The following is a 20610-nucleotide window of genomic DNA, read 5'->3' on the forward strand; positions in this document are numbered from 1 at the left end:
GCGAGACTCCATCATGTGTTTGCATGTCTTTCTTGACGCGCCGGTTCGCGATGATCATGTGATCTCTCCAGATCATGTGACTATTGGATCATGTGATCGCTGAGGTAAACACAAGATGCCCACAGCCTTCGAAGCCTTGCGAGTGGAGATTGGGGGCCGCCGTTCATGACTGGAAGACTCAAGGTCAGCGGTGCGTGGTCTGCCAGTAGCGATCGGTAGAGAAGGGGCCATGACTTTACTTGACGCGACATTCTTAGAAACGGGGCGCCCCAGGGAGGCTGAGTTGACATTCACCACCCATAGACCTATTTAAGGTGGACTGCCTCACGCGATCTTAGTCTGTATCACTCGACTAGCCATTCCAAATCACCAACATGCCCAGCACACCAGAAGCCTCGTACAACATCACACACACCTTCTGGAAACATTCCTACGAGGTGTCCCACCCCAACAGTAACCAGACCCTATTCTATGTGGAGAACTCACACTGGACCCCTGGCAAGCCAACACTATCCTTCCACGAGAGCAACGAGAATGGCCCAATCAAGGCCGTAGCGCGGCTCGCCAAAATGTCGCGCTCGATTGAATGCGGTATAGGCGATCCTTCGAACCCCGCTGAAAGAGTCGCCTACGAGACCATGACCAACATCGGCTTCATGAAACTCTGCTACATGTTCAAAGTGGACCGCGGGCACGGGCACGAGACTTTTATCTGGAAGAAGACCCGTAGCCATGGGTCGGGCTTTTCAAATAACTACAAGATGGTCAATGATGCCACCCAGAAAGTTATTGCTGTGTTCTCGTCAGCCGCAAATCCCTTTTCGCCATCTAAAGCGGGCCGGATCGACATTTATGCCAACTATGGCGAGCGATTCAACCTGATGACCCTCATCACGGGGATTGCATTGCATGAACAACAACGTCGCGCCCGCGCTGCTGCCTCCGCCGCGGGCGCTGGTGGTGGAGGCGGTGCATGATTACTACTGTCGGGATGAAGCGAACAATTTTTTGCCTTTTTTTTTTTTTCTTCTTTTTGGCTTTTTCTTTGTTGAATAAAGTGTGCACGCCGTGGGGGCCGGGCCGGGCGTGATAAGCTTCCCTCCATTTTCACCTAGTTTTATGATACCTTCGTTTGTCGTTTTTCTTTTTCTGTAATTTTCTTCCCCTTTCTTTGTGCCATGTTTGGTTCCAATGGAGACACGACCCAACGAAGGAATCGAAATGAGTGATTTATGCGCAAATGTGTGGTCAAAATTGACTAAGCCAAGCGCAACGCGTCGTCACACAGTGTTTCAGACGGGCAGGAATTGGGAACCCGTGCTCCGCGGGTCCCGTTTGCCCTGATCGCCAAGGGTCTGGCCTTACATAATCTTATAGTATAAGCTTATGCTGTTGCCTGTTTAAAGGAGCGCCGGTTCCCAAGTTCAGGGTCTTCTTGTCCAGTCCAAGGCTACTATGGGGGCACGCCAGTATGCATGACCATGGCGCTAAGACGACCTCATCGCAAATCGCGCCATGGCTGTGCGGAATGCAAGCGGCGGCGAGTCAAGGTATTTATTCAATTATCCGACAGCTCTCTTTTTTTTCTTTTTTGTCCGGTTTGTGTTAATAATTGGATGGTAGTGTGATGAAGCCCGGCCGACGTGCTCCAATTGCGCGAAGCGCCATAGTGAGTGTGAGTACGGGTCGTCCACCTCATTACTATGGGCAAACGAGGACCCTGTTTCTCTCCATGTGTCTCGTGGCTCCGGGTCAGACAGCGGCCAGGCCGGCGAGTCCATCATGGGCAGTGTCGGGTCGCCGGACTCGGGGATATTGGGTCAGATGCGCGGTGAGGACCTAGCAGCGGCCTCACCCGCTCCGATTCTCAACATGGCCGACCTGGAGCTGATGATGCAATGGTGTAACTCGACCTACGAGACCTTGTCGCGCAACGAGCGCACCGATCCAGTCTGGCGATACGCCGTGCCTGAAGAGGCGCTCTCGCATCCATTTCTCATGCACGGCATTTTGGCCCTGTCATCCTTACACCTCGCCCGGATTGGCCCGGATCCGGCTCGCCGGGCGTCATATCTTGGCCGCGCCGTGGCACACCAGAACCAAGCGCTGGCGCTCTTTCGTGGGCTGCTGGGGGATATCAACGAAAACAATTCTAAGGCGATGTTTGCCTTTGCGGGGATTGTGGTCGTGTATACATTTGGGTTCCCCCATTCCCCCGACGTGCAAGATCCTTGGAACTGCGTGGATGATCTCTACCAAGTCCTCGTGCTTTCACGCGGTGTGCAACAAGTCATACGATCTATCAGAGACATAATGCCCGGCAGCGCCTTTGCGCCGCTTTTACATCGGGACGAATCCCACGAGGAATTGAGCGACGACGACAAGGCCGTTGTCACTCGGCTACAGGAAGCGAACTGTATCTGCGGGCTACGCGACGCCCACCATGAAACGGACGTGTTTGCAGCGACGATTGAGAATTTCGCAGAAATGTTGGGTCTGGTGCGCGGTGGCGTGACGACTAGCACGATTGCTGGTAGGTGGGCAATCATCTTGCCCCAGAGATTCCTGGAGCTCCTGCGGGAACGAGAACCCTTAGCCCTCGTGATGTTAGCCCATTATGGCGTGCTCTTGCAGTATCTTAAGCACCGGTGGTGTTTTGACGAGTGGTGTGTGCGGGTGGCCCAAGCCGTGTGGGCGGTGTTGGATGATCAGTGGAGACCATTGGTGCACTGGGCCATGCGCGAGATCCTTGGCGAGAATTACATTGATCAAGTATAATTCGCATAGTGATAAGTGGCAAAAATAGAACTATTCAGATATTATTACTATGCTTGTATCCTCACCGGTAAAACAGTAGCCTGAAACCCAACTATGTGGACTCCGCTCGAATGGGTTCCCACAAACGTAACCGAGCGCAACAATGGTCCCGCTCAAATCAACAAATTAGACGCAAAAAGAAACGAATATTTTCTCATCATGAGGTCATTATTTTAAACTCCACCAAGGGGGTTCCAGTATGTATACTTCGCACATTTAGCCAGATCGGGTCAAGTTTCAATAAAGGATGACATTGGTCGCCCCGGTCAAGCCCGCCTTGTCTTGGCACCTAAAGCCAATCGGTAGTTTTCCGCCGAGAAGAATAAAAAGCTTAGAATGTGTCGTATCGCTTTCTATCCTGGGGCTAGTGTTTAGGCCGTGCTGCCACGAGGCTACGCCTTAACCTGAAATGTAAATTCGGTATATTTACGGGACCACCGGAACTATGTACAGTCAGTCCGCCATGGGCTGGTGCCGGCCCTTTCAACCAGACCCTACTCGGCAGCCTACAGTTTCGCCTGCGCATCCCCGTTCTGTAACACATAGCGATATCGAGCCTTGCCGGCATGCATATCCGCCAGTGCGGCGTTGATATCCTCCATGGGCCTCTTCTGGATCCAGGGCAAGACACGCTTCTCAGCAGCCAGCTGTAGCATAGCGCGAATGTCGTCCGGGGACCCAATGTTCGAACCGGTGACCTTGACGCCCTTCTGGATCAGCGAGAACGCCTTGAGCGGCGGAAGGGCGTCCTCGGGGGCGCCGACCTGGACGAAGGTGCCGTCACGTTTCAGCAGACGCAGGTACATGCTGAGGGGCATGCCAGGCCCGGAAACGGTCGAGATAATAATATCCAAAGACCGCGCGTGCTCCCTCCCCCAGCTCTTGTCCTCGTCGGTGGCGATGAAAGTATCCGCGCCCAGACCCTGCAGCGCATCGCTGCGCTTACTCGACGAGCGTGAGATAGCCACGACCCGGTCTGCGCCCAGAGCGCGCGCAAACAGAATCCCCATATGGCCCAGTCCCCCGATTCCAACAATGCCGACCGTCTTCCCCGGGCCGGCGCCGTACTTGCGCAGCGGCGCAAAGACCGTCACCCCGCCGCAGAGGAGCGGTGCTGCTTCAGCGGACGGCAGGGCATCCGGGATGCGAAAGACGAAGTGTGCAGGCCCGCGCCAGTGCGTCGCGAATCCGCCGTATGACTTGCTCTTATCGGAGTAGCGGCCGTTGTAAGTCCCCGTCATGCGTGAGCAGTAGCTCTCCTGGCCGTCGGCGCAGGCCTCGCAGTCTGGCCGCAGACAGGACATGCTCTGCGCGCCGATTCCGACACGGTCGCCGACGCGGATTTTGCGCGACTCTGTGGATGAGGCTAGTGTTGCGACGCCGCTGCCTACCCGCTCTACGGTCCCGATGATTTCGTGGCCGACCACGCAGGGGTAGTCGGTTGGGGCCCAGCCTGAGCGTAGAGTGTGGATGTCTGTTCCGCAGACACCGCAGTGGGTCACGGCGATCTCGACGTCGATGTCTGTGAAGGGTTTTGGAGAGAAGGTGGTGAAGGTCAGAGGGCTGGTCGCATCGTGGGCGACCCAGCCTTGGAAGGTTTTGGCTGGGGGTGAGGATTGCGAGGTCATTTTGTAGGAGTGACCAAGGGGTGTAAAATTGGAATTCTTTGACTGGAGGTAAAAGGAGGAATCAACTGATTGAATGGCTTTTTGTTGTCTGGAAGAATGGGAGCAACCGAAGATGTGGAGAAAGCAGAGTTGCCGAGGTTGACCATCCCCACATTATCCTGTTCGCTCGGAACACGCTGTGCTCAGATATGAGACCAGTGGTATATTCTAGCTTGCTATGCTCTATAGGTACTAGAGACAGCGATAGCTAATAACCAACAGATACCGAAATCCCTCGATATCTTAGGGTGTGTTGAATTTCTGCCTGAGGCAACATTTTGCTTATCTTTGATCAGATAGTGCGCGGTCTTAGTTCTCAGCGAGCTGCTTTGTCCCGTGAGCCAGCTTCATTATGGGGCTGCTGGTTGACTTTCTACTTTTGGGGCTTTGGATCATCATGTATGCACTTTTTGGCTCCACAGATTTTTGTATGGAGGCGGGCGCTTTGGTCTATAGTATGGCAAATGTCTAAACGCCTGGCTACACCAAGACAGTGCCAGTCTTTTACACGTCAGTAATAACTCATTCACGTTGTTTCACCACTGCCTGTGATAACTCAGTAAGAGGCACCTGAATAGCCTCGATTAGGCTTAGCGTCGTTGGCTTCAAAAGTTTCTGTTGTTTCTTTTCTCTTGCTTCGTTCTCTTGTTTCCTTTCTCTCTTCCCATCAACTTCTCTGACCTGGCTCATTCAAACATCTCATTTTCTACAGTGCGGTTACCCAACCGATCGACAACATTTAATATTCGTCTCTTTGCAGCATGTACGTCCACTTCTTGGGCTTGCCCTAATGAAGAATGCGACTCTGACCAACGAACGCATACAGGGCTGGTTACAATTACACCTGTCGACCTTATGGGTTCACCTTGCCGACTACCACTGGTCCTTTCTTTCGCGGCCAGCTGGCTCTTGTCTTGGGATAGACACTACTATACTGGATTCGGAAAACTCAACATGTTCTGAAAACACAGCGACAACGCGACAGCTCGACAGCTGAAATTAACTGCGGATGCCTCAATCGACCACTCTTCTCGAAGACCTTGTGCCGACCTCTTGCAGCCCCCAAAAAATGGACCACCTTACTTCTTTCAGACTCAATGACGCCCAACGAAGAACTGTCGTTCTGGTGTGCCCATTGGGGCTTTCTGTTTACTTTCCTCGCGATGAGCGTCCTGCGGACCGTGGTTTAATGATGATTGGCACCTCGACCATGCAAATGTGGTAGTTCTGCCCATTGAACAGCTCAGCCTTGTCCATGAACATAATCAACAGCCGGTAACATCGTACACAATGCGTCATCATTTCTATGGGTGCCAACAAGCAAATCACTGTATATGATGATTCCACTGTCTCATCCAAACATGACGACGAACTTTTCTTCTCACTTTGGTGGCTCATTTTCTGGTGTTATGATCTTTACATATCCTGTCGGCGATGAACATGGTGTTTGGTGCAGAGCGAACCAGGATGTCAGACAGCCTCAATACTTTCCCCATGCTTATTCTCAACAATTCTTCAACGCCTGGAATGGCAGAATACGTGAAGTAATACTCCAAAGACCACGATAACATGGCCGCCCTGGCAAAGGACAGACGCAGTGGCACATCTATCCGGCCTCTTCTCTACTACGCCGTTTGGCAATTGTGAAGAGGACCATTTGAAACTTGTCGATCTCTATGAAAACCGGAAGCCAAATCTCTTTTGTGGAACCTTATGAACGCGCGAATGAGAGCTTTTTCTCTGTCGATTTCTGTCGCCCATACAGCCTTTGCCATATTTTTTTGAATAAATATGGCAGATATATAAGTCAGATATATGCATCACACGAGGGTGCGGAGTGACTCGTTTGAGGGCACTCGAAAGCGCAAGATCGCTGCCGCTGCCAAGGAGTCTACATCCGGGAAGAACAAAAAGGCGAGGAGTTGGTTTCCTAAGCCCTCTCGCTGAATGGTGCCTTCCATTTGGCTTTGAGTGAGATGATTGAAGTCTTACAGGCCAAACGTCTGAGCCTGATACTGTGGCCACCCCTGAGCCCAAGACGGCTGTCATTCAAGTAAAAATCAAAAACCTCTAATACGCCGTATGTTCTTTGTGGGGAGGACCGTTGTACGAAGCCATTTATGTGCAACAGAGAGGCGGGAAAAACAGCCTACTTGTGGGACAAATTTCTAGGTTCTTGACCTGGATGTCGCTCTCTCTCGAGGGTCTACAAAAGTCATCCGGTATATTCTCAGCCTCGTCGCATTTTTTTTTTTTTTTTTTTTTTTTTTTTCAAATATTATATCTCCAGGGAATGTAAGCTTGTTCGTCAACTTATATATCCGACGCGACAGTACACATCCCGACGACCCCCACGGACTTGACAAAGAAATGTCACATGGGACAAAGGATACGAGGTCTGATAACGGGGCCTGGGGCAGGTGGAGCGTGGGGTCAAGGAAAGGAACCGTAACTAGTGTGGGGTGATATGCTGTCGGGTTGCCGGATCGGGTCATCTTCTGCTTCCCCGCTCTCCTGTAAGTTTGGTCAAAACGCCCATATTGGAGGCTTTCGCGAGCTTTCCTTTTTCCACAAATGATAAAAAACCATCATGTGGAGACCAGAAGTGGTTTTAGGTAATCAGATCGACTGGAAAGCTTCGGTGCTGCGGTATATTAATGGTGAAAGTCAGCCACAAGCCTCAACCTAGCCTTGCTGTCAGTTGCATTCTCGGCAACTATCACACTTGAGCATAGAGCGAACCCCCTTCTCCCTATCCTCCAACCCCATGGATTCCAAGCAAGAGGATGTGGCGGAAGTAGCGGGCATTGAGGACACGCAAGATGTTGAATCAAGAGAAAATGACCCCAAGGGGTTGACGACTGCAATGATACATCAGGAGCACAAAGAATTATATCTTGAAGCACTCCAAAAGTATCCTGTCAACGACTCTATTGATCGAGATGCGGAGAAACGGCTCATACGTAAACTCGATATGCGAATTCTCCCCCTTCTTGGAATTTGCTATTTTTTCTACGTGAGTAATCTCCGCCTAAAGATTCGCACTTTTAAAGAATCCACTGACAGTGATTTGCCAATTTGAAGTATGTTGACAAGACTACCCTTTCGTATGCGGCAATATTCGGAATCGAGGACTCTCTGCATCTCAAAGGCACACAGTACTCGTGGTTATCGAGTATCTTCTATTTTGGGTGGTTGGCATGGGCAATTCCGTCTAATCTAATCATGCAGCGGCTGCCCCCAGCCTGGTATCTCAGCTTCAACATTTTCATGTGGGGAGCGCTACTCATGTGCGAAGCAGCATCAAAGACCTTCAGCGCTCTTGCTGCTCTTCGGGTAATCTCTGGCGCATTTGAAGCTATTGCAGATCCCGCGTTCATGCTTATCATTTCAACATACTATACTCGAGAGGAACAGCCGTGGCGTATTGCAGCGTATTACCTCTGGAACGGCATTGGCGTGGCTGGTGGTGGGCTTATTGGTAATGTTCACCGCGCCATCATTTGGGTATTAGCTGAGACACATGTATAGGCTACGGAATTGGTCACGTAAAGGGCGCACTTGAGTCCTGGCGCTATGAATTTCTCATAGTCGGTGCTTGCTGCTCATTTTGGGGAATTATACTGGCCCTAGTGCTTCCCAACTCACCTGCCACTTTTCGAGGCTTTACTCGTGATGAGAGGCTGATGATAATTGCTCGCCTGCGACATAACCAGACTGGTGCTGAGCAGAGAAAAATCAAATGGGACCAAATCAAGGAGGCTTATCTCGATTACAAAACGTGGATATTCTTTGTGCTTGGGGTTGTTAGCAACATTCCGAACGGCGGAATATCAAACTTCTCAACCTTGGTCATTGAAGGCCTTGGATTTAACACTCTCTACACAGCACTATTGGGCATACCACAGGGTGTAATTGTGGTGATTTGGATCCTGTTAGGAGCCGTTGCGAATCAATACTTACCGAACAATAGTCGAACCTGGGTTTCAGCTCTATTCATGGTTCCAACAATCGCGGGTGGTCTTGGGTTTCTTCTTGCTCCAGCTGACGCCTACGTCGGACGATTGATCTGCTTGTGAGTGGGCGCTCGTTCCATCTGCAATGCTTGGTCCTAGATCGCTAATCATCTTTCCGGCACTTACAGCTACCTTACTGGCTCATACCAGGCCTCTTTTGTGGTTTGCCTTTCCATTATCACTTCCAACGTTGGAGGGCAATCAAAGAAAATGATCGTTTCTGGTATGATATGGTTTGGCGTATGCGTTGGCAATATCGCCAGCCCATTCTTTTACAGGAGTGACCAGGCACCAACCTATCGCCTGGGCATCGGTTCTCTTCTGGTAGCAAATTGTATTGAACTTCTGTTGTTCTTTGTGATTCGTTACATGTTCATCTGGGAAAACCGTCGAAAGGAGAAGGAACGTGAGATTTTGCGTGAGCAAGTGGGCGAAGATGGGCCGACGCTGAATGCGACGGCTTTCGCTGATCTGACTGATAAGCAGAATCCAAACTTTGTGTATGTATACTGATTTATCAGTGGGCCAGCAGAGTCAAAGACAAAATTTAAGAGACGGAACGGACGGCTATCCGATGGAGATATGAATACAGAAAAAAGCCCCACGAACCTAAGTCACCTAAATATTATCCGTAAGTGTAGGTTAGGAATTAAGACTGGGGATATTCGGACGAATATCCAACAGATTTTGTTCTCCATGGGAAAGACAAGTACGTGGTGCATTGCTAGATTGGTGGGATCTATAACGATCAACATAGTTGACTGTTACGGAAGGACACCATCGTGCCTCATCCCAATTATCCTGATATTTGTTCTTTACCTAATCCACAGGCTTGTTACCCTGACAAACAGCTTCCTTGCACTGGCTTCCTGCTTGATTTTATCTCCCTGGGACCAATTATCATGAAAACATTATGGATCTGATGTTAGCGGTATGGGCGTGGGAGCGTGCGAGCGGGGAAGGTGTAGAGAGGCCGGGGAAAGGCCATTTCCTTTTCGAGGCCCCTGGCTTCTGCTGTTCAGAGAGAATAAGGAGAACAGAAAAGCCAGCGATCTTGTGAAGATCGCTGGATCGCTGGGGCTCACCTTGGAGTATTTATTGCTTGGATTGACAGAATATATTAAAGCCTGTTTGAGGTTTGATCATATTCGTGACCCACTTAGGGAGGTTATGCGAAGGAAGATACAGCGCTGTGATCGGCTTTTACAAATATGGTAGTGTTTGACATCCCATCCTGCTTGCTGAAAGGCCCGAAGACGAGAGCTAGGTTGTGACTAAATAACTATGCTTGATTTTCCTAGCTATTGACTTCTGTGATACTTCTCATAAACCACGTCAATCTCTTGCAGGATATTGTCCTTTATGGACTGTTTTGCCCAAGATATCTCGACAGCATTTTTCGCCAGAACAGCGATATCTGTGTCTCCAAAGTCGCACAGGTGTTTAGCAAGTAACCAGTTATGCAGGATCCAGCAATCCTCCATATATGCTGGGTCATCGCTGTTGATGGATAATTTGATTCCTGCATTGTATAGAACACGAATATTAGGCCCAATTTCTGCATGTGACTGGTGTCGTAGATAAGCCCACGGGCAAATCGTCATGCCCACGTCACGCTTCAAGATCAAGTCCATTAAGCTCTGTTTATCTGCAGCGTTGAGAGCATGGTCAATACGGTCAAGTCCTTCACCCGCAATGACAGATGCGCACTGTCTGATATGTTCATGGGTATCCTCTTGGTTCACGTCACAATGCATTGTGAGCCTGAAGCCATCACGTCGGGCTTGTGAAAAAACTTCTTCGAAAAGAGACGGAGGTCGTTTATACTCGTTCGAATCCAGTCCAATTCCAACGATGATGTCGCGGTACGGTAGTGCAGCTCTGTAATGTTCCAGGGCAGACTCTGGAGATAGATCACGCAGGAAGCACATTATCCATGCTGATTTGACCTATTCCAAGCAACGGTAAGATAATATCCGGTCTCGGAGGGAGAGGTCACAAGGAGATAGAAAAATTCCCTTCTGCCTGGGATGGAGCACTTACTTTGAGTTCTTTGTCCGCCTTGATCGAGGCTTCCCTGAAACCATTCATCATGTCTTCCCAGGAAATTCCACGACTGGTGTGGCCCTGGGGGTCAAAAAATGGTTCACAGTAGCGAACATTCATGGAGGCAGCACGCTCAAAGTAATTCATCGCCAGATCAAAGAAGTCTTCCTTGGTCTTCAAAGCTTCAAATCCTTCATAATATGCTTGGAAGAACTGAACTGTCTCTTCGTCATTGGTCTGAGTGGGTTGGGGCCGAAGTGAGTCGATTGCCGCCTCCAATTCTTCTAGGCTTTTAAGCACTGGAGTATTTTTCGCAAGGCGGAGGGTCGTTCCATTTCGTCGAGTCAACTTCCATCTCAGGTTGGGAGTTAAAGTCCCTTCAATATGTACATGTAGTTCAACCTTCGGGATTTCGATGACGAACCTGTCGTCGGTGGCTAACAAGCTCTCTCTCAGCTTCTCTCGCTGCTCAACTGAAAGGGCTTCTTCAATACCCATTGTTGACAAGATCAGAAGGTTGAACCTCAAATTGAAAAAGAAAAAATCTCTCTCAGAGCTAGAGGCTGATGGGGTATTACCAAATGCACACGGTATGACTCACTTGAGAAAGTGTGCAGGGATCTAGTGATGTTTGTCCAATCAATTCAATCATTACTCTTCCTGTCTTTCAGAGTGGTCCAACGACCTTTCAGAGCCCCTCTATGTGGGATATTTGAAAATCCACCTGTAAAACAGCCTGATTCGCTAAAGTACGTTGGACCTAGGCTCCAAAAGTTCTGTAGATATCCTGGGTCCTCTACACTAGGGACGCTGCGATTGAGTATTTTCTCGGACACAATTAGTGATTTGGTGGTTAAAGACAGAGATTGGATCAAAGACAGATTTGACCGCTTCCATCATTCGGATTGTAAGCAAAAAGAATAAGGAAAACATATTCCATTGATCGAGATGTCGCTTTCCTTTCAGGACCAGGTTTTTGGTCCAAAAGTTTCGTTTACTCCCAACTCCTTCCATGGAATACCTTGCGCATCCACAGTGCCACTATTGACGGTGTTTCCCCACCAGCTAAGGGAAACTCTTGGTAAGACTAAAGTGAAAAAGATCACAATTGCCGAGACAGCCACTCCAGAGTCGAGTGCGGCGGATAGAACATAATTGTACTTGGCCCACCATTGCGGTTTGCGGCTTTTCAGATACTGGTAACCGAGTTAGCACGGAAACAAGGACAAGACTGGGTTGATTATTACTCACTTTGTTGAAGATAAAACTTACTACGAAAGCAGACGAGTAATTGATACCAGTCTAAAACCAGTTGTCAGTGAGACACGACTCTACCTGCGTTAAAGATAAGCCTCCACGAAGTTAACATACTGCTGGTGGTAGGTTGCCGGTCCCTGCAAAGAAGATCGGCCAATGGATGGCGCTAAGGAGCTTTGAGTTGGGCCATTTCTTTCGCAAGAAAAACGTTAGGAGTGGGAGAGCCGCGCCTATCCAGAACATGTGTAAAAGGCCTGAGTACATCTTGCCAAAGTTGTACAGTCGTGATGGACCAATAGCTAAAATAATTGCATTAATAAATGGCGCAAAAATGCGGTGGCCTTATATGGCATCAAACGTACCTCCCCAGAAGATCGCACTATTGTAGTTGACCCGACCTTGAGGACACGTGAAATTGTCAGACTGGTCACTTGAACAAACATCTTTCACGTTGCCAAGCATCCACAAAAGGACTCCATCTACAAAATTCCGTTAGCAGATCGAACAACACGTAGCCTGGGCTAAATCACCCACTTTGTGTCAAACTGCCTAAGATACAAGCGATTAACTGTGCCGTGAATAATGTTCGACGAGGAATCTTCATATATAACGCGAGCTAAACAGGTTAGTTTGATTGTTCCAAAAAAAAGCAAAGCAAAACAATAAATCGCAACATACCTTCATATCTGCACTATAGATCATAGCCTGACTGATTCCAGTGTATGCATAGAACTGGACGCTAGTGTTTAGTCATGATAATATTAAGGCCATTACGATTATTTGTAGGCGTACCTTGAAGATCAGCAAAACGAGTGGCCTACCCTTCAGCACGTAACCCGAAATAATTTCCCCGAGAACAGTCAGTACGTTGCTGTTGAGATTCGCCACAGCAAAAACTATGCCAACTGGAATGACGTAGATTGCAGCCAAAGCGAGTGTAAGTAACACTCCCCAGAAAGGAAGCCCAGTCTTCCATATATACTGTGTAATGATAGCCACAATAACAACGAGGATCTGATCCTTTGTTATTGATTTATTCAGTAGGTATCTGGCAAGGTCTAAACTTACCGTCATAATCCCATACCACCACCAAGGGGCATCTGGGTACCGAGAAATGAGTCTGGCATGAATATCCTTCTTGTTTGCCCCCTTAAATGTGCTGATAATGTCCTTCGTATGGTATAAAAGCACGTGGGTAATAAGGCAGCTGAGGACTGCAAACCCGACCCCGTAGCACATAGCGAAGGTCGCGGGAAGATAGATTGGACTGTAGGCCTTGTACATCTCTTCGTCAATAGCGCCAGTGGAATCCAGGATTTTGGAGGAATTGTAGAGATTCCCGGTATTGTCATAAGCATCAGAGCTAGTTAGGGGAAGATAGGCTGTGAACCAAGTGTTGGTGTAATAGATTATAGGGGCCACAACTGCATATATGCAAAACCATCCTGCAAAGACGTTTGCCTGGGCCCAGAAAGGTATCACAAGCGGCGACTGATTGTACGCGATTTGACTCCAATCAAAGGTCGTCGGCAGGTATCCAAGGCCGGTAGTCATTCCAAAGAGGTTATTGAGGACCTTGTTGTCTGCTGTTTATTAGATGGTGTGTTTTCAGCGGCACAGCGGGGACACTGAAACATACGTGGAGCAGCCCAGCAAATAAAAGCAAATGTGCTCAACCCAGTAAAGATGAAGCCCGGAAGCCAGTACCAACAGAACCCACCAACGAAAATATATAAGAAAAACTTATAACGAGAGATTCTCCAACCATTTGCAATGGGATTGGTCTCACTATGCAGAGTTTCAAATAATGCAGCGTTTGCCAGAGTGGATGGCCATATCTGATTTGAATTAGCGAACACAAGGATAGTCCACTGCGTCGCAGGCATTCCTTACCATCTGTGGTGGCTCAACAATGTATTTGTAGGCCAACCCGGCCAAGCCAAGTCCGAACATTTGCATTGAAAGAGATAGCAGGATCTGGTAGCCCACCGGAGTAGACATCCCTAGGAACACTTTCTGTGCCTGGATGATAGCGCTCGCCTATCGGAGAGTCAATATCGCCTCCAAGTATAAGGAGTGTCCACCGGATGTCTTACCCAAGACTGGCCGAAACTCAAGTTCGACATAATTGTAATAACTGCATGCTCCTTGATGTTGAAATAGTGGTCGGGGTTGATGACAAAATCCCAGCGGCCAAGTATGCGCACGGTTTTTATAGGGAGTGCTTTGGCGACGAAACACCCGATGGGATAGCTCACCAACTGGGCAACCAATGAAGTGATGGTCACACTAGGATACCGCATTGAGAAAAACTGATTGATACCTGTTCCGACCTGTTGACCAATATGGCGTCAGCGGGACCATAACAGTTTCGTTCATTCAGTGGTCGGTTGGTCCTATACCAGAGTGAATACTACGCCGAGGAACCACATGCGCAATGTATTGACGGGCAGGCTAGGGTCATCCGTATTTGGAACATTGGCCCGGACTTCGAGGTAAGGAGAATTGTCCGAATCGATTGTATACTCAACCGCATTGCTTTCTCCAATGGCAATTTCCATTGCCTCGTCCGCAGTAATCGGCTTCTTAGTGGTTTCGGGGTCGTTGATGTAAGTAGGTTCATCATGGGGCGTTTGTACATCGTCCTCGCGATGGGATCGACGAGCAGCCATAGTGACGAGTTGTTATTCGACCGGATGAATGAGGGTAAAGAGGAAGTGAAGATTTTTCCCCACGATGCATAGTTTGGCGTATAGTGACCTCTTTATATGTGTTCAGGGCGGTCCCAAACTTAGCGTTGAACCATAAACCTTGGACTTGTCGCCTCTTCGCCAATTGGACAGCAACTCCGTTAGCGTCCCTGACGACGCCAAAAGTATACGGAGTAGATATGGGATATGGACAAGGAAAATACGGAAAATGGGTAGCTAAAATTTCCCCGCATTGGCTTAGACGACCTGTACTGATAATGCCGGGTCCACGGATGTGCTCTGTATCAAAAGAAATACGAACGGAGGTAAGGTCCAAGCGAGTGGCAACATTATTATCTTCGGTATGCCGGTGTAAGCCACTCAAATTTAGCGTGAGGTTGAAATCGCAAAACGTCGGAGGTTCTCCGAAAACGGAGGACCTGAAAGAAAATGCGGTCGGCAGCCGAATCTGCGGGGTTAGCCCACTTTACCCTCCATATGCTTCCAACCAAAGGAAATCCAAAATTGAGTTACGGAACGAATTAACACGCAGTGTAACGTGGACACGGAAGGTCGAAGAGACGAACCCGCCACTCCTGGCCTAATTATGCTTCGACTAGCATCCCGGGCCGGTGGTCGGTAGGCCCGAGATAAGTGCGTCAGCCATCCATCGCCTTCGCTTGGACCTTCCTGGCCTCGAAACAACTATACGCCGTAAGAGTTCGCTAAGCCCTTTGTCAGAGAACTACTTTTATTTAAAGGACAACGCGGCAACTGTTAAGAGACCAAAATTTGGGTTATTGTTGTTCCTACGGTTCTAAGGGCCATTCCATTCAATTCCAAGAAGCATTCCATCCCGCACAGTAAGTAACCGCGAAGATGGATAATCTTCAATCGGTATTCAATCGGTCTAAGAATAACCAACCCGATAGAGATGGCTATTGCGAAATCCTCGTCCATACTCATCATTGGGGCAGGAACTTGGGGTACATCCACTGCCCTCCATCTGACTCGCCGGGGATACACCAATGTCACAGTCCTCGACCCTTATCCAGTGCCGTCCTCGATCTCCGCTGGCAACGACATCAACAAGGTGATATCTTCCGGACAATACAGTAACAGAAAGGATGAAATCGAAGTCAATGAGATCCTTGGTGACCAAGCATTTGAGGGATGGACGAAGGATCCCCTCTTTCAACCGTATTACCATGACTCGGGCCTATTAATGTCCGCCTGCACTCCAAATGGTCTCGATCGACTGGGAGTGCGTGTTAGACCGGGAGACAGCTCTAATCTGGTAGAAATCTCTACACCTGAGGAATTTCGAAAGCTGGCTCCTCCCGGAGTGCTCCAAGGTGAGTTTCTGGGATGGAAAGGATATTTTGCCAAGTCAGGTGCAGGGTGGGCTCAAGCTCGAGACGCTCTTGTTGCAGCAGCTCGCGAAGCCCAACGCCTCGGAGCCAAATTTGTGACGGGCAATTCCAAAGGCAAAGTAATTACTCTCATATTCGAGAACAATGATGTGAAGGGCGCTGTTACTGCGGATGGCAAAATTTGGCATGCGGAGCAAACGATCATGTGTGCCGGTGCAAGCGCTGGACAGTTCCTCGATTTCAAACAACAGCTACGTCCGACAGCCTGGACATTGGTTCATATCAAGCTAAGACCAGAGGAGCGTGCCCTTTACAAGGATATGCCTGTGATCTTCAACATCGAAAAAGGCTTCTTCTTTGAGTCAGACTCCTCTGGCGAGATCAAGATTTGCGATGAACATCCCGGATATGTCAATATGGTGCAGTTTGAGGATGGGTCAGTTCGCAGTATACCGTTTGAAAAGACGCAGGTCCCGAAGCAATCCGAAGTCAGAATCAGGGCACTGCTTAGGGAGACTATGCCACAATTGGCAGACCGTCCTTTCAGTTTCGGAAGGATTTGCTGGTGCGCTGATACCGCTAATCGCGAGTTTATCGTCGACCGCCATCCCTCACACCCTTCTCTTATTCTCGGCTGCGGTGCTTCTGGTAGAGGTGAGCAGTAAACTTCTCAAAGAATTCCGCGGTTTCTATGGCTAATGGAAATACTTCTCTCAGGTTTCAAGTATCTCCCATCAATTGGAGGCCTTATTGTGGATGCAATGGAGAACAAAGTTCCCCAGAAAATCCATGAGGTTATCAAATGGGATCCTGAATCTGCAGTGAACAGGAACTGGAATGACACCTTGGGAAGATTCGGGGGCCCTAACACCGTCATGGACTTCAAAGAAGTAAAGGAATGGACAAATCTAGAGCCGAGAAACATCTCAAAGTTGTAACTAGAATCAATGAACCTACATAATTTTCATGTGGCTAGTGTTTTAAGTGATTACTTGGCTACGGCTGGCCGGTTCGCTCTCCTCGCCTTGCCAACCCCAAGAAGCCAATGAGATTAGGAAGGCTATCATGGTTTGGGTGATCCCGCGAAGTCTATTGCGAAACTGAAAACAGTATCGCAGCATTTTTTACGGCCTGCTGGACGATTGCTGGAGAATCTGGTAGGAATCTACGCTACTCCCAAGTTCCCCAACCGGACCCTAACCAGCTGGCTCCTATCTAGCCTCTATTAGTTCTTGTCATGCTTCTAGGCCTTCTCATTACGCGGATGCCAACCGCTTGCTGTCTACTAAAGTTCCTAGAATCTAGGGGAAGGATCGATTAGAGCGGCGCCACTGAGACAACCGGCAACATTTTTACAAGATAGATGGTCAGTATCTCGAAATTCGTCGTGTCGAGCTTCCGCTTTAGCTGTTGGTTATTTTTACTATTGCTCCGCTGTACAGCAATATTCGAAATCGGCTTCCATGTTTTACACACAGAAACTACGTCAACCCCTTACGCCATGACCACGGCTAAGCCTATCTAGGACTGGCGCAGGTAGCCTGCATATTATCCCTGTCTGTCAGAATGGAAATGTAAAATACCTGACAAGACCAATACGAGCTGAACATCTGATTACGTGTATGGCCCATACACTTCCTGGCACGTGTTACCGCCCGCGAGAGTCCTGACTTTGTCGAAACATATACTACTTCAAACCAACCAACAGACGAACACCCACGGCGCAGAATGGCCCCAAATCTGGCCTCTGCTACTCGATGGTTCATTAGCGATATGATCTTGAGCAGATTACTGACTACATCGCAGATCGCTAAAGCGGCTAGATACAGCCCGCGCCGAGAGTGAGGCTGAAATCCAATTTCATTAGGCAAGAAAAGCCAATCATTCGCTTCGCTAAGTAAGGAGAGAGAGAGAATGTATAGTTATTTCTAAATGAATACAAGTGCTCATTGAGAGTAGAATACTAATTCGTAGATGCGGTCATACCCGGAGAAATATATGCTCATATGTCTCCTTTAACGTTTGGTATGGAAGTCATGGGACGATCATCTAGTAGACAGTCAGCTCAACTGCGGGCCCGAACTGTAGCAAACCAAACTTACAGCCTCAGGGTTCTGACAACGTAGTCAATTTCTGCGATCCAAGGAACAATGGAATAAAATATGGCGCGCCGACTTGCACCTTCCCAGCTCGGACTGATTCGCGACATGATCAGCAGCAGATCGTTAACTACATCCCAGATGGTCGAAACGACTGGTTGCAGCAAACGTTCGATCATAACTATCCGTACTGTAGTCTTAATGTTTGCACTCAACATACTGGAAGAAGCGGTTGCAGTGGTAGTGGCCATGGTGGTGATGGCTGATCGTCCCCTTTTCCTGCTTCTCCTGTAGGGGGTCAGGCTAACCTTCCAGTTCCACGTACTTCGCTCGATCCTGTATGTATAGTCGATTCTTTAAGATGAAGATATCTGAGCGAGAGAAGCTCGTCTTTGATGTTCAACTGCAAACAATAGGTCCTACTCCTCTTCTATGGGTACCCCAGCGTGCCGAAAATGGCCCCTAGCACTCTCCTCGTTTTGCACCAACGTTATCAATACACCATTCGAGAAAACAACCAAATCCTCTATCGGGGTCTTCTTCATAGTACCGCAATGTTCGAAATCAGATTACCCCATATAACCCTCGGATTTTCTCCCAAACCCTAACTTAAAACGCGCTAATCTAAATTTAGTTACCTTGATAATCCCTGTTCACCTACGGCGGTATCAGCAAGACAGTAGCAAATGAATCATTGTTAAAATACGGTATGAATCCGTAGAATCACGTAGAATCTTCCGTCTGAATGAACAAAAGGCATAACCAGAGAAGTCCCAATTCTGACCGCTCAACAACTCGGTCCATCACGCCGCAAGCACCCTTCATCTACTCTCGTCTTACTAGAATTCTTAATTACTTATTCGAACCCTCCACTCTCTATCAATATTCCCATTGTTTATGTTCACTGGAAATCTATGTGCATGATGGCGAATCTGAATAAAAGTGCTGCTATTACCACTGCGAGATACAACTCGCCTATTCCCCCGAACGTTGAAATTGCCGAAACGAAGCCTGCATTCGCTAAAATCCAGGACGCTAATTTGGGCACTCTCCTCTACGCCGAAAACGGCGGGTACTATCTCAAGTATCCGGAAGGAGAGGTTGTAGCCATCGCTTCTGACCGGCTGTGTTCTATTTTGGACAATTCCCATATGTCGCTAATCTTTTATCTCGAGAGGAACGGCTTACACGAAAAGGCTGAGGAAGTGATGCGCGACTTACGGGAAGCCGGAATCGACGCAGATAGGCTTAAGAGAGACACGAGCGATGAGATTAAGAGTGGTGCATGTGTTATAGATCCTGGTCTTGAAGAGGATGCCGGTGATGATATTCAACGGCCGAAGGCTAGGCCGTAGCAGACGTCGGGGTCTTCACAGATATCCGCTGCTTTGTTAGTGCGCAAGTGCAAACTTCGGATCTCTAAGCGCGGTCTAACCTATCTTAAGTATTGATATCATACTTGCTTTGAATTCATGACACATTAGGATACATATACCCACGAGATTAGGCTTGTGAATAGAACGGTTATTACTAGCAAACTATTTCTAGCCAAAGGAGAATAGTATTTCATAATATCCAATGCTATCGAAAATATATCACTGTAAGCCTTGAACAAGAACAAGTACATCGGAGTAGGATTGTAAAATGAGTGAGCTCCGATATTATACCCCATACCAAGCTTGAGCACGAAATAAAGGACTAGAACTTCGCATGAGAGAATGCTGCCTTATTCGATAAGCCTGATGATGGCCTCTCTCATCAGATGCACCAATTGTAACGAGAACATTGATAACATCCTGCGTAATGAGGGCATTTCCCTGGCACTCCCGGATAGACGCAATGTGGATGACTACAAACCATGCCACCACAGGCAAATCCGCAGTCGGTATCTTCCTCTCGCTTTTGCAATGCACCTACATTCTCTTGTAGGTCCTGGAGTACAACGGCAGCCTCTTCGTAATTGCCTTCGGCCTCAAGTTTGCGAGATAGAGACAGGAATGACTGATCAAGTTTGGTACTCAAGTCGTCAGATGAAATTGCCACAACTTTTCCGCTATCTGGGTGCTTCAGGTAGTAACCACCGTTTTCGGGGTAGACAAGCACGCCAGGGTTCGCGTCTTGAACTTCGGCGAATTTAGGCTTCGTGTCGACTATTTGGACATTGGGTGGAATCGGTTGCTTGTAACGCAAGACGGTATCATTAGCAGTCGAAATTGCGCACATGAATGCTAGGAGGATGCTTAAGTAGCATTGCGTAATTCTCATGGTTGCAAATTGTGACCGTCTAGACAGGCAGGGGATTATAAATTCCGTATAAGATTCAATTGAAAGAGAACCAGGAGGGACAAAAAGCCCTCTTTTATAGACCTGTAAGCTACAAATATATAGAGCAGGAGTGTACCATGTAGAATATGAGCCGACAAATCCCGTACGCCTTGACACGGATCATCCAGTAACATGGCGGGGCCGTTCCACCCAATCCAAGGTTGATAGATACCCAACGCGTTATTTTGGGGTCCTTTTTAGGGCCCCTGCCAGGGTCGGTGCCATCTGAAGTACTTAGCAGCACGGATAGAAGGCCTTTGCTTCCAATTTGTTTACGGTGAGGCCCTGGCTGCTATCGAGCTTTGTGATCAATGTAACAC

At 48.4% G+C, this 20610-nt stretch overlaps 9 protein-coding genes across 9 annotated transcripts; 5 read left to right on the forward strand and 4 right to left on the reverse strand.

Moving 5' to 3' along the window:
- Positions 1 to 374: 374 nt before the first annotated feature.
- On the forward strand, positions 375 to 977 carry N7474_010433 (uncharacterized protein; the record flags this gene model as incomplete). Its single annotated transcript, XM_057201843.1, has 1 exon — positions 375 to 977. One exon carries the CDS (start codon positions 375 to 377, stop codon positions 975 to 977), a length of 603 nt encoding a protein of 200 aa, XP_057048114.1.
- Positions 978 to 1481: 504 nt separating this feature from the next.
- N7474_010434 (Zn(II)2Cys6 transcription factor domain-containing protein) lies at positions 1482 to 2778 on the forward strand (the record flags this gene model as incomplete). Its single annotated transcript, XM_057201844.1, has 2 exons — positions 1482 to 1550; positions 1624 to 2778. 2 exons carry the CDS (start codon positions 1482 to 1484, stop codon positions 2776 to 2778), a joined length of 1224 nt encoding a protein of 407 aa, XP_057048115.1.
- A 545-nt stretch (positions 2779 to 3323) lies between these two features.
- On the reverse strand, positions 3324 to 4445 carry N7474_010435 (NAD(P)-dependent alcohol dehydrogenase; the record flags this gene model as incomplete). The annotated part of the gene is made up of 1 exon (XM_057201845.1): positions 3324 to 4445. The coding sequence occupies one exon, from the start codon at positions 4443 to 4445 to the stop codon at positions 3324 to 3326; it is 1122 nt and encodes a 373-aa protein (XP_057048116.1).
- A 2806-nt stretch (positions 4446 to 7251) lies between these two features.
- On the forward strand, positions 7252 to 9013 carry N7474_010436 (uncharacterized protein; the record flags this gene model as incomplete). Its single annotated transcript, XM_057201846.1, has 4 exons — positions 7252 to 7500; positions 7569 to 7965; positions 8016 to 8559; positions 8629 to 9013. 4 exons carry the CDS (start codon positions 7252 to 7254, stop codon positions 9011 to 9013), a joined length of 1575 nt encoding a protein of 524 aa, XP_057048117.1.
- A 788-nt stretch (positions 9014 to 9801) lies between these two features.
- Positions 9802 to 11044, reverse strand: N7474_010437 (adenosine deaminase family protein; the record flags this gene model as incomplete). The annotated part of the gene is made up of 2 exons (XM_057201847.1): positions 9802 to 10449; positions 10544 to 11044. 2 exons carry the CDS (start codon positions 11042 to 11044, stop codon positions 9802 to 9804), a joined length of 1149 nt encoding a protein of 382 aa, XP_057048118.1.
- A 464-nt stretch (positions 11045 to 11508) lies between these two features.
- optE (uncharacterized protein) lies at positions 11509 to 14475 on the reverse strand (the record flags this gene model as incomplete). The annotated part of the gene is made up of 12 exons (XM_057201848.1): positions 11509 to 11742; positions 11819 to 11848; positions 11918 to 12102; positions 12166 to 12282; positions 12338 to 12419; positions 12482 to 12535; positions 12596 to 12817; positions 12872 to 13386; positions 13443 to 13641; positions 13697 to 13843; positions 13900 to 14136; positions 14206 to 14475. 12 exons carry the CDS (start codon positions 14473 to 14475, stop codon positions 11509 to 11511), a joined length of 2292 nt encoding a protein of 763 aa, XP_057048119.1.
- A 952-nt stretch (positions 14476 to 15427) lies between these two features.
- N7474_010439 (NAD(P)/FAD-dependent oxidoreductase) lies at positions 15428 to 16804 on the forward strand (the record flags this gene model as incomplete). The annotated part of the gene is made up of 2 exons (XM_057201849.1): positions 15428 to 16520; positions 16584 to 16804. The coding sequence occupies 2 exons, from the start codon at positions 15428 to 15430 to the stop codon at positions 16802 to 16804; spliced, it is 1314 nt and encodes a 437-aa protein (XP_057048120.1).
- A 2084-nt stretch (positions 16805 to 18888) lies between these two features.
- Positions 18889 to 19320, forward strand: N7474_010440 (uncharacterized protein; the record flags this gene model as incomplete). Its single annotated transcript, XM_057201850.1, has 1 exon — positions 18889 to 19320. One exon carries the CDS (start codon positions 18889 to 18891, stop codon positions 19318 to 19320), a length of 432 nt encoding a protein of 143 aa, XP_057048121.1.
- Positions 19310 to 20230, reverse strand: N7474_010441 (uncharacterized protein; the record flags this gene model as incomplete). Its single annotated transcript, XM_057201851.1, has 2 exons — positions 19310 to 19348; positions 19823 to 20230. 2 exons carry the CDS (start codon positions 20228 to 20230, stop codon positions 19310 to 19312), a joined length of 447 nt encoding a protein of 148 aa, XP_057048122.1.
- Positions 20231 to 20610: the final 380 nt, after the last annotated feature.

Source organism: Penicillium riverlandense (genome assembly GCF_028828495.1).
Source record: "Penicillium riverlandense strain IBT 135883 chromosome Unknown utg000009l_segment0_segment0, whole genome shotgun sequence".
Lineage (NCBI taxonomy): Eukaryota > Fungi > Ascomycota > Eurotiomycetes > Eurotiales > Aspergillaceae > Penicillium > Penicillium riverlandense.